Source organism: Rhodamnia argentea, chromosome 4 (assembly GCF_020921035.1).
Source record: "Rhodamnia argentea isolate NSW1041297 chromosome 4, ASM2092103v1, whole genome shotgun sequence".
NCBI lineage: Eukaryota > Viridiplantae > Streptophyta > Magnoliopsida > Myrtales > Myrtaceae > Rhodamnia > Rhodamnia argentea.
In genome coordinates this window covers 18,648,934-18,660,540 of record NC_063153.1, presented here as the reverse complement: position 1 = coordinate 18,660,540, position 11,607 = coordinate 18,648,934, and the positions used below count along the sequence as shown (strand labels likewise).

General features: G+C 40.8%; 2 protein-coding genes across 2 annotated transcripts; one reads left to right on the top strand and one right to left on the bottom strand.

Annotated features, from left to right (window-relative positions):
- Positions 1–417: 417 nt before the first annotated feature.
- LOC115744634 (probable xyloglucan endotransglucosylase/hydrolase protein 25) lies at positions 418–1,766 on the bottom strand. The gene is made up of 3 exons (XM_030679908.2): positions 1,355–1,766; positions 1,070–1,263; positions 418–927 (listed from the first exon to the last, which is right to left on the bottom strand). Exons 1-3 carry the CDS (start codon positions 1,700–1,702, stop codon positions 543–545), a joined length of 927 nt encoding a protein of 308 aa, XP_030535768.2. The 5' UTR covers positions 1,703–1,766; the 3' UTR covers positions 418–542.
- Positions 1,767–6,826: 5,060 nt separating this feature from the next.
- LOC115744630 (xyloglucan endotransglucosylase/hydrolase protein 22-like) lies at positions 6,827–8,261 on the top strand. Its single transcript, XM_030679902.2, has 3 exons — positions 6,827–7,191; positions 7,382–7,575; positions 7,704–8,261. Exons 1-3 carry the CDS (start codon positions 6,898–6,900, stop codon positions 8,107–8,109), a joined length of 894 nt encoding a protein of 297 aa, XP_030535762.1. The 5' UTR covers positions 6,827–6,897; the 3' UTR covers positions 8,110–8,261.
- The last annotated feature ends 3,346 nt before the right edge of the window (positions 8,262–11,607 follow it).

The following is an 11,607-nucleotide window of genomic DNA, read 5'->3' as shown; positions in this document are numbered from 1 at the left end:
ACGTATAGCACTTCAAGCCTTTATTTAAGATAATGCAAGCGCTTCAAATCTTTATTTGAAATAATGCTCAATTTATACCATTATTTAAGAAAATGAGAGCACTTCATATTCCTATATGAAATTTTCTCTATGAAAGGGAAGATAGGGTTTTATAGTACATTGACTGTTCATTTCCATGAATGTGTCCTTGATTTACCTACGAATGCATATCCTCAATTCAAAAGGCTTAGGTTGATTAAAAAAAAGCATAATCCATGTTCTTTTCCCAATACACAAATCAGTGTTCCCTTTTTACGATCACTATTGTGACGGTGTTTGCCTTTTCTTAAGCTACGATCATCGTCCCAAAATTTCACCGGACATTATTTTGTTGACAAGATTGGCCCTTTCCTTTTTCATAGACCAAAGACCACATCATCACAAAATACACCGAACACATATTAAGTGCCACACTTCCGAAATCAGCGCATCTCTTTTGGGTCGCCATTATTCTCGTATACTGTACAACGCCGCGCATATGATATGACACGACATAGAGCTTTTCACATGATAGCACACTCAGGAGCAAATCCACTAGGGAAGCGTTTGGTGTCGGTGCAGTAGTTATAGATCATGTAATCCCTTTGCACCGACTTCATTTTTGCTTGCCCACCTGCGTCCATCTTCGCCGTGAACCACGCCGGCTGGCCCATCGGGCCGCAGGACGACGACCCGGAGACCCAAACGCAGGCCTCTGCGCTGAAGCTCTGGTAGGAGGCCTTGAACGGGGCTTGGGTCCAATCCGTCTTCACGAGGCCGCCCCTCGTGGCCCAGTCGTCGGCGTTCCACAGCGTGGAGTGGAGTCTCATCGGCTGGCTCTTCGGGAAGGCCACGCCCTTCGACTCCAGGTTCCTGAACTCCCTGACGGGCGTGTTGTCCACGGAAAATCTGTTTAAAAAAGACAAAAAAAAAAAAAAATGTATACCGAAGAGAGATAGAATGAGCAAGTAGTAGCATATACTAATGGTACTCGACAAGACTTGTCGAAATATGATTCTAGCATCATTTGGTAGATAATAAAACGCATTACATGGTGGTATGAGGATTCCAAAGGACCGTGTAGGTGTGGAAATCAGCGGTGGGATTGAACCAAAGGTAGAACTGTTGCTCTCGGTCACCTTTGCCTTGGGTGAACACATTGGTGTGCATCACATAAGGGTCGCCGCTCAAATTCCCCAAGAACTCGAAGTCTATTTCATCCCACGATGTCTCATCCGATTTCAACTGCACAAAGCAAAACCCACGACAAAGAACTCATAAATTTTTCCTCGTGATGAGTGAAAAAGTACCGTGCACATATGTATGCAAGAGCTACATAGTAGGAGGTGACGGTGCCGGCCGAATTTCCTGGGACTAGCTTAATTTGCATATCGATTTTCCCGAACAAGTACTGGTTCTTGGATTGGAAGCCGGAACCGGAGTCCTTGTCGAGGGAGAGCGTGAGGAGCTGCCCGGAGTCGAGTATCCTGGCACGTCCACGGCCCCAATTGATGTCAAAGTCCTTGTTGAAATCGCTCGCTTGAGCAGCTAGCGACAAGCACGACCAAGCCACCATGGAAAGCGCACATAAAACCAAACCCTTGGCTTCTGACAAGGGAGAACCCATGTTGATGGCGGAAGTAGCCAGAAACTTAATAATAGAAAGGGTTGCAACAGAGACCATTATGTGACTATGCCATCCTCGCCATTCTTTCTGGCCTCTTTCGCTTCCCCCTTATAAATGGGAATGGCAGAGGTTTAAGAGATAAGAGAGCGAGGGCGCACGTTAAGAGAGAAATGCCAAGTAGTGAGGAGAAGCAACAGATGGCGAGAGGGAAGCGAAACAGGCCAGAAAGAATGGCGAGGATGGCATAGTCACACAAGCGACAGCTCAAAGTGGAAACGACAAGCCAACACTTGTTCTATTTCTGAGCCTGTTTTGTGGTTGACCAGAGCCTCGCACTCGTTTCGTGCCCTCTTATTCACCGACCCCGGGTTTGGCGGGGTGCTGACCACTCACCTTCGCATCTAATTCGAGGCTATTCCTTTTGAATCTTCACACAAAAGTCTAGGAGAATCTACTGAACGCACCATTTAAGACGGTATACACCTCTCATACTATATCTAGACTTAATTCCACTTAATATGCATCTTAATTTACATCGCTTTATAAAAGAAGAGGACGCTTTTTCTGTAATTACTCGGTCGAGATTAAATTATCTCCTTCATCATTGAAATATCATTAAATATCTTGGCTAGTTTCATGTATTCTTTATTATATATTTGTAAGCCTAGACGTGTGTCGTCCGTGACCCAAAGTTAATGTGAAATACGGTAATAGACGGTTGACTTGTGCTCCTCCTTCCTTTGCTTTAGGACCGACTTGGATAAGCCAAGACATGCCACATAGGCACCTCCGCACGTCAATGCTTTCGTAACAGATGAAATCGATGGATGGCCACTTAATATTAAAGAGTCAAAGATAGCCAACCACCCAAGAAGGATATCCATTTATAGTTTCAATCCTTTGCCCTTTTTGCCACTCCAAAAGGTTTTATAGTGGAAAGCTTTCTGAGATGATGTCTTTAAGTTGAACCCAGATCTACTGAGAAGTATCTGGTACGGCATACGATTGGCGGTGATACATATAGAAAAAGATCATCTCTTAATGACAGTTTCAAAATTCAAACACAATTATTGATGGGGATCTATGATATATCGACCACATCACATTAACCATGCAATCGATGTATAGAACACTCTTTTCTAAACCTCTATCACATGCAACTATGCTGGAAATTGACTAATGTTTCCAAACACATCTTTGTATGCTCACAAACCGAGACTTAAGTGGATTTTGACCTCTTCGGTTGGCATTAATATGAAATCCATCTCATGTATTAATATTCTAAGTGTTCTACATCAATAACAAAAAATATTAATTGCAATTGTAGATTATGTCTTCACACATAGTCTAACTTGGATAAAAATTTTTAGCCCCCGAGATTGACATTGATTATGAAGAAATTGCTTAATTCTTGCAAAAAAATTGTTGAACTTTCTAGAAACCATATAGATTCTATCTTTTAATAAAGAGATAAATGCACTAAAAGTCTTTCACGGAAGTACAATTGATACTTAAACTTTTAAAAAGTGCAATCAAATCCTAAAACTTATAAGATTTGTGCAATCGAGTCATTCCGTTGACTCTATCCAACTTGGGTAATGGAAATGTTGACGTATTTTTATTTATTTATTTCCTATCTCCTACAGAACGTTGACGTGGCTAAAACACGAAGGAAATGCCAAAACGACGTCATTTTGATCCACTTCTAATTTTTTAATCTAAATATCAATTAAGTTAAAGTTAATATCACAAAAAATCCCATTTTGATACACCCGTGACAAATTTACCCTTCATTAGTTTCTGTTAGATTGTGTTATTACTACGAAAATCTCCAAATTGGTATACCTGTAACAAACGGAAGGTAAAAACCCAATTGATATACCCGTCAATTATCGTATGTTATCTAACTTAGCAATTTAATTATAAAAAATAACATAAACTAACGGAGGGTAAATTTATCGCAGGTGTATTAGTTTCAATTTTTTGTGGTCAAAAAATTAGATTGGGGTAGATTTGTCACATGTGTATTAGTTTGGAATTTTGGTGGTCAAAATATTAGTTTTGAATAAATTTGCCACAAGTGTACATGTTTGGAGTACTTCATGGTATCAACTTTTAAACTAGTTAAAAAAATAATAAAAAAAGGGCAGAGCGTAAAACCGGTGAAGGCGCCGCTGCCGCCCTACCATCACCGGAAAGGGCCAGTGATGGTGGGACGAGGGTTGGCCGTGGTCCCTTGGTCTTAGCCAATGGCTGATGACCGGTGGCAAGCGAGTGTTTGCCGGCCCTCGCCCAAGTGGGTGAGGTTTGCGAGCCTCCCCCCAATCGGGCGATGGTTGCCAACCCTAGCTCATTTCTGGATGAGGACTCAACAACCCTGGCCGACCCTCGTCCCACCATTTCCTGCCCTTTCCGATGATAATGGGTCGGCTGTCAAAGAATTAGATGACGTGACTATCAATATGGAAGGTTATGCTCCTCTACAATCACTGGTAAACAAGCTTCGCCTGATTTGTTTCTGGTTTGTTTTACAGTATACTACTCTGTCCATATCAGTATTTTAATATAGTTATCACTACAAAAAAAAAAAAAACTGACATCAAGACATTTCCCTCATTTCTCTCCACATTTCAATGAAAGATGAGCATGAATTTGTACATTGGCATATTATCAAGTTGAAAATAAGGTTTCAAAAATGAAGTTCTCAAAAAATTAGACCATCGTCTCAAATTCGTACCCTAATTAGGGGACATTAGAGTGAAAATTCTGTAGAATCTGCTCTAAATAAGCTTCAACACTACGAGAATGTATCCCAGCTCAAAGTGCAATTGCACCCACGACATGTGGGGTGGGATGATAGAAATTCCAGCTTTAAAGATAAGTACATCCAAATAAGGATTTAAAAGGGTTTATTAAGTGTGCTCACCGATAAATGTGGAGTGAAAGTTAATACAGAATGTTTAGTAGTTCCCGCACTGACTACTGATCCTTAAATTATCGGTGGGGCTTTGGGACAGCGCAATGGGACGCGGGGCATAGCTCAGAGAAAGAAAGAAGAAAAGGAAATCTAGGCCAGAGCACGGGTTCAAGTCTGCCCCATGTCCGTCCCATGAATGGAGTCTTTGAAAATTAAGTATTTTCTTCGTATAACATTTCAACCTGCGAGAAAAGACTTCCGAATCGGATGTGCTCAACCTGTGAGAAAGGCCCTGATCCTTCCAATCAAATCCAAAACAAAAGGAAAGATAGGAACTTTTTATATTGATTATTCTCTAGGAGTCATATTTAACCTGGCATGCTATTAATCGGACTTGGAAAGTAACGGCAAAAAATGGCTAATTCAATAGCAGATTCCACAGCTGCCACCGTTGGAACCAATGAAGCAACCTCTCCCACTCTTCAGTTCTCGTCTTCCTCCTATCACCATCACGCATCTTCTTCAAGCCACCATCACCATCATCAGTGTGGTCACATTGATACCTAACGGGCTCTCACGCTCTTCACCAACTCCCCTGCGCGTTTCTAAAGTATAGGTAAATTGGGAGAAGTTTGCAAAAGGAATGGATAAAAAGTTGTGACGTCCGATTAGTAGAAGTTTTCTACCAAGTAAATCATCCAAGAAATTTCTGACCAAAAAAAAAAAAAATGATCGAAGAAATTACTACGGGGTCTCTATTTTGACAAAATAATATAGGAAGACGCACATCGGCTTATAGAGATCCACTACAAAAGAAGAGAAGTGTTGGGCAAGTTTTGATTGTGAGGTGATAAGCTACGTTCTTAATGGATTCGTCACATATATTTTTCAAAAGGGATAAATACACTGAAAATTTTAAAACTTATTACGAAAATATAATTGAGTCCTAGAATTTTTAAAAAATACAATTAAGTTCTAAAACTTATCAAATTAGTATAATCAAATCCTTTCGTTTGTTCTGTCCATTTTGGCTAACAGAAAATACTGACATGACTTTTTTTTTATTAGTTTCTCTCTCCCACGTGTAGGATAAACGAGTCATTTTGGTCAAAATTTAATTTTTTACTGCAAATTTATTTAAGCTGTATGAAAATTAAGAAAAAAATAAAAAAAAAAGGAAAAAAAGAAGAAGAAGAAGGAAAAAGTAGGCGAGGGCTTCACTGCCACCACCCCGCCATTGTTAAGAAGGGTTGGCGATGGTGGAGGATTGGTTAGTGAGGGTCATCGGGGATCCTTGCGTACTGCAGGCGAGGGCCGGCAACCCTCACTTGATCCGGGTGAGGCCCTCGCTTGCGGTCGGCAGGGTCTCTCGTCCGCCCTTCTAGGCGACAAGGGGGGCAAGCTTTTGGTTGCTTGTTGCCATTTTATTTTTTTGTTGGTATTTTCTTAAAATTTTCGGATTCAATAACGTTTTGGTGACAAATTTAAAAACTTTACGTGCACTTATCCCTTTAACAAATAGCCAACACTTAAACATGCGCAAAGCGACAAATATTTGGCCTCAAGTGGGTCTTTACCTGGCTAGATCTTTCTTGAAAGCATTTGTGGTTTACCCTTTGGGCACTTATGCGTACAAATATCAAAAGGTTATTTAAATATCCACTTGCAGATTGGCACAAAACTCTGCATAGTCATCTAAGATCCCTAGCAATAGCATCATGAAAGAAATCACTGTTCCCATTACCAATTGCTAATCTGGCATGCTCTAATTGCGCCACCGGGAGACGTTAGAGACAACAAAACTGACCCATGGCTCTCATGATCGAGTCAATCTTGTCACGCCCTTTGTACCACGCGGTTTTAGGCTCCAGAGGAAGACCGGCGAACTCGAGGGCCAGGCCCGCATGGAAGAAGCTACCATGCTGCTTCTAAAGCCTCCCCCCAATAGTTCCCTCCCCTCCACACAACGCTCTCCCAGAAACACCCAACGAAAGGATAAGTTTTTGGAAGTGGTGGATGAAATGAATTTGTGCTGGTCGTCATCATTTATGATGGCGAAGACCCTCTTTTAAAATTGAAAGATAGGACCAGCTTTTTGGCCTTTGGTTTTGGTGTCCAGCTGTGAACTCTTCATTTCCTACCCACCAACTAAAGAGAATAGCCAAATTGCGTTTTACTTTTACCATCGTGCAACGATGGAACATTCCCCAACACGGCAAAGCCTTCCTATAAATACCCTCCCGAGCCTTGAACCATTTCTTAAGTTCCAAGTTCTTCCGACAACCCAAGAAAGTCCACCCACTTCAACTAAACCCACGACCAAAACGTTTTGCCGATGGCCACCTCAATTTCTTCAAACTCGTGTCCTAGGATAACCATGTTGGTTGTGTGCACGATCCTCATCGGCTCATCGATGGTTGCTTTGGCCGGTAACTTCTACCAGGATTTTGACGTCACGTTCGGAGATGGCCGAGTCAAGGTTCTGGACAACGGCCAGCTCGTCGCTCTCTCCCTGGACAAGACCTCCGGCTCTGGCTTCAAATCCAAGAACCAGTACCTCTACGGCAGATTCGACATGCAGATCAAGCTCGTCCCCGGCAACTCCGCCGGCACCGTCACCACCTTCTACGTAAGTCCGACCCTTCTTGTCGTCACGCATCATCAACGATTTCGCTCTAGAGAAACGCGGATCTTGTCTTGTGCTGTACAGATTCTAGCTCATGTGTTTTTTTGACTCTCCGATTGATACGTAAGCAGGGAAAGGGATATCATCAATTTTTAATAGTACTAACGCGAATGATGTGATTCTTGTTTCGCAGTTACACTCGGACGGGTCAACCTGGGACGAGGTAGACTTGGAGTTCTTGGGGAACCTGAGCGGCGACCCTTACATCCTCCACACGAACTTGTACAGCCAAGGCAAAGGCAATAGGGAGCAGCAATTCTATCTCTGGTTCGACCCGACCGCCGATTTTCACACCTACTCTGTCCTCTGGAACCCTTCACACATTGTGTAAGTACTCCCTAGTCCTAATCATGAAAACCTTAGAACAAACGAATTTCCTCCTAAAATAACACCGATTTGAGGTCCTTCCACAACATACTGAATGATGGGTCTCTTTTCTTCTTCCTGAAAAACAGGTACTACGTGGATGGGACTCCAATAAGGGAGTTCAAGAACTTGGAAGCGGCGGGCATCGCGTACCCGAAGAGCCAGCCCATGACCCTCTACTCGACCCTGTGGGACGCCGAGGACTGGGCCACGCGCGGCGGCCTCGTGAAGACCGACTGGTTGCAAGCGCCATTCACCGCCTCCTTCAGGGGCTTCAACGTGAGCGCGTGTGTTTGGTCCAATGGAGCCTCCTCTTGCCCTTCTTCCTCGGCCGCCGCTGCGGCAAAATACCCATGGTTTTCCCAGCAACTTGACGCCGCGGGCCAGCAGAGGATGAAGTCGGTCCAGCAGAAGTACATGATCTACGACTACTGCCAGGACACCAAGCGATTCCCTCAGGGCTTGCCGCTGGAGTGCACTCTAAGGACCAAGTGACCAGATCATGCACACAAACAAAAGATTGATAATGTTCATACATATGCCTTCGTACCATTAATTTGTAAGTGTTGTGATTAATTCGTACGCCGTGGATGTCCACTAGGCATGCTCACGGTTTACCAAGTCAATAAAATGTTTGATTAATTTGATGATGTGATGGAATTTGGATGGCTTAGAGATGAGGTTTGTTGCGGGGAAGTCTTGAGTTGGTGCCTGAAAGTGGCAAAGACCTGTGTCTTTACGTGAACAAGTGACAGAGAAATGTATAAATAATAAATAGACCACCTTGTTTATTCAAATTAGCAACAATCTTAGCGAAGCCTATTGTTCGAAAGGATATTGATTACGATCTTTTTAGTATCATACAAGCGTGGAAGGCGACAACTGACTCATGATGATTCCTCCCTATCCAAAGCAACCGAAGAACCACTCATTAACTTCATCAACCTAGCTAACATCATTAATGAACTACCTATTATTCCTCGACGCATTTCAATCTCGTAGTTGTAAAAGTGAGGACTTATTGATCTCCAAGGTCCATGGCTTGGCACCCTCCGATTAGCTAGGTAGCTGTAGGTGGTTCTTGATTAATTATGTCCACTAGGATCAATGGAACCTTTCCAAGCAAAGGTTGTAGTGAAAAGATAAAAAGAAGAACAGTACGCATCTGTTCGGAGTGATTAGGATCTATTTATGTATGATTAGCTAGTTTTGGTTTTATTTTCCTAAACAAAAAACAATTTTAGTTTTGACTTAATTTTACTCAAGTGAATACCATACACAAGTTATAGCACTCCGATGTACATCTTCCTTGATTATCAATGTCCATTGGCTGATCTCCTAAAGTTTTGAATATGTTGATTATTTGAAAATACTGATGTACTGTAGATTTTTGTATTATACCAGCAAAAGATAGATATCTAAACATATGCTTTTCTTAAATTAATGATAACACATCGTAAATATATCCTCAAACTAAGGAAAACATGGAACATTGTCATATAGTCCATGGACTAAACTGAATATGTACAAAAACTAGTCAAATTACATTTTGTTTTTTCCGATTAATTGTGTGTGTATGTATAGGCGCGACCCTTCTTGCTAGTTTCATACAAAATAAGTTCTTCTTATGATCTACAAGAAACTTGTTATGCACACACTCTACAAAGAGGGAAAATGGCACTTTAAAGACGCTTCACTTAATTATGTGCAAAACGCAGGCCCACATGCTGGTAATTTATTCCCCTTAATATAATACTAGTTTCGTCAGCACCCGCCCAATGCGAGATTAGTTACGCCTAATTTTGTTTGTCAAGCCAAGCAACTTCTGCAGCTAAGTTAAAAGCTCTAACAAAATAATTTTTCAGGTAAAACCTAACAAAATAACTATTCACCCACTCTTGAGTGAAACTGAAGTGAGATTTTAATGTCGCAACATTACCGGAGAGAACCACCAAAGAGAAAACTAATGGATTACTAAGCTAAAACCTTTGTACGGACACTCCCGAGCACATACAATCACTACTTTCGGGTATTGATTTATTCGAATTAACATCCAAATTAATTTAATAAGAACTGCCACTAATCTATTGTGGGTTGATTAAAATCCCAATAAAGTATGGGGGAATACTCTACTTCTGTGAACCAAAGATATTATGGATCGATAGAAACATGTGAAGTGTATGACTAACCCAATAAATCGCTTTGGGTCTTTTACCAATGTTAGTAATTTATGCTAGATAAATCTAACAGTCTTTTGGTATTATTTCTCTTTTTTTTAAAAACATATTGTTCAAGTAGTCTCAGTCAATTTTAATCTTAAGCCACTAACATGTGAGGGTGATCATGTAGGTGCGCAAGCAATAATTTATAGTTTGATCCCATATTTTTCTATTGGTAGTTTGGGCGTGGCCCCATAAATAGCTATTGCTATAGATAATTTTTTTCTCTTGTAATTGAGAAATGTAAGAGAGATGTACGATGTGCTAATTATAGCAAAATCACCTGCTGGATGTAGCTCTAGTTTAAGGTTGAACCATGAAAAAACTTTGTGTCTCGATTTTCTTTTCTCTCTTTTACGCTTTTTTACTTTTGTGGTTTGTGCACCGAATCCTAAAAATACAGATGAGGCATGTAAACAAATATGAAACCTAGACGTCCTAAATATGGCATTTATGAATGAAATTTTTGTATCCAACTATATATGAAGAAATTACCAAAAAAGTTGTAAACCTATTGCAATTGTGTCAATTCTATTATAAATCTTTTAATTGTGCCAATTTAGTCCTAAGCATCTTCATTGCCACATCTAGACAATTTTGACCAAAAATCGCTTACGTAGACGCGAGATGTGGACATTTTTAAGTTCTGATTTTTTTTCTTTTTCTTTTCTTTATCTTTTTTAGGACTGAGAGCCGACAAGTGTTGCAGGTTATAGGCAAGCGGCCCTCTCCAAATCTGGGCCATGCGCCCTCACTTTGGCCGGCGAGGGCCTGCGAGCCCTCACCTAGTTATCAATGGGGGTCGAGTGTAATAAGTTTAGGATTTTTTTTGTAATCGTTCCAACTATAACATCTAAGGCTTAGATTCTAAGCATATAGAGAAGGGAATTTTAAATGACACATGTAGTGAAATCACCTGGCAAGAATATATAATAAACGTGCAATGAATAATTGAAACTAAATGTAAATCTAGGACTTAGACAATACAATGACATAAAACAAGTCTAAACTGACATGTTGGTCTTGTGTTTTAGCATTACAAAGATCGGTGGAGTACTCCTTGGTGGCTAACGGTTTGTCTTTGCTACTCACGATCAAGACCTGATTAAGTCTCTCTCAGATTACCCAGGAACGTCCATATGCTGTGTGAACTGTGAGGCTCCTTCTTTTTGTATGTTTTCTTCAATATATTGTATGTGGGAAACCGTTCCCCCACTTGTGCCCTTCTCTTATGTCATATGCTCGGCCAAGCAATTCTTCCTTTCCAAATGTGTGTATACATCCTATTGCCTTTGTGGGAGTTAAGAGAGACCGCCAAATATCTCACTTGTGATCACTTTTCCTCTTTTCTTTCAATCTTGCCGTGTATAAGACCATTAAGAAAATCTTTTATTCAGCCCATAGTATCTCTTTTCCCTTGCTGAATTGATCCTCCGAAATTATGAATATAATATGCCTCATGGCCTCTAAATTTGATCAAAGAATGCAATCTTTCCAAGTTTAGGTCATCCATGTGTAACGCACATGCAAATGTTGGCCATGATGAAGATTTAGTGGGTTCAATTCAATTTTCAACCTTAGAGGCTTAGTTCAATTGCCTCAATTAAGTTCAAAACCTCCCTCGCTTAACTCCCTCCAATCCAATCCAATTACAGGGCTTAATTAAAATGCTCCTAATATCTATATGCAATTTCATTCATATTTTCATTCAGGGGTCGTGATTGATCTCTAATTTTAATTCAGGGAATGCCTAAATTAGGTACCAACATTTAAT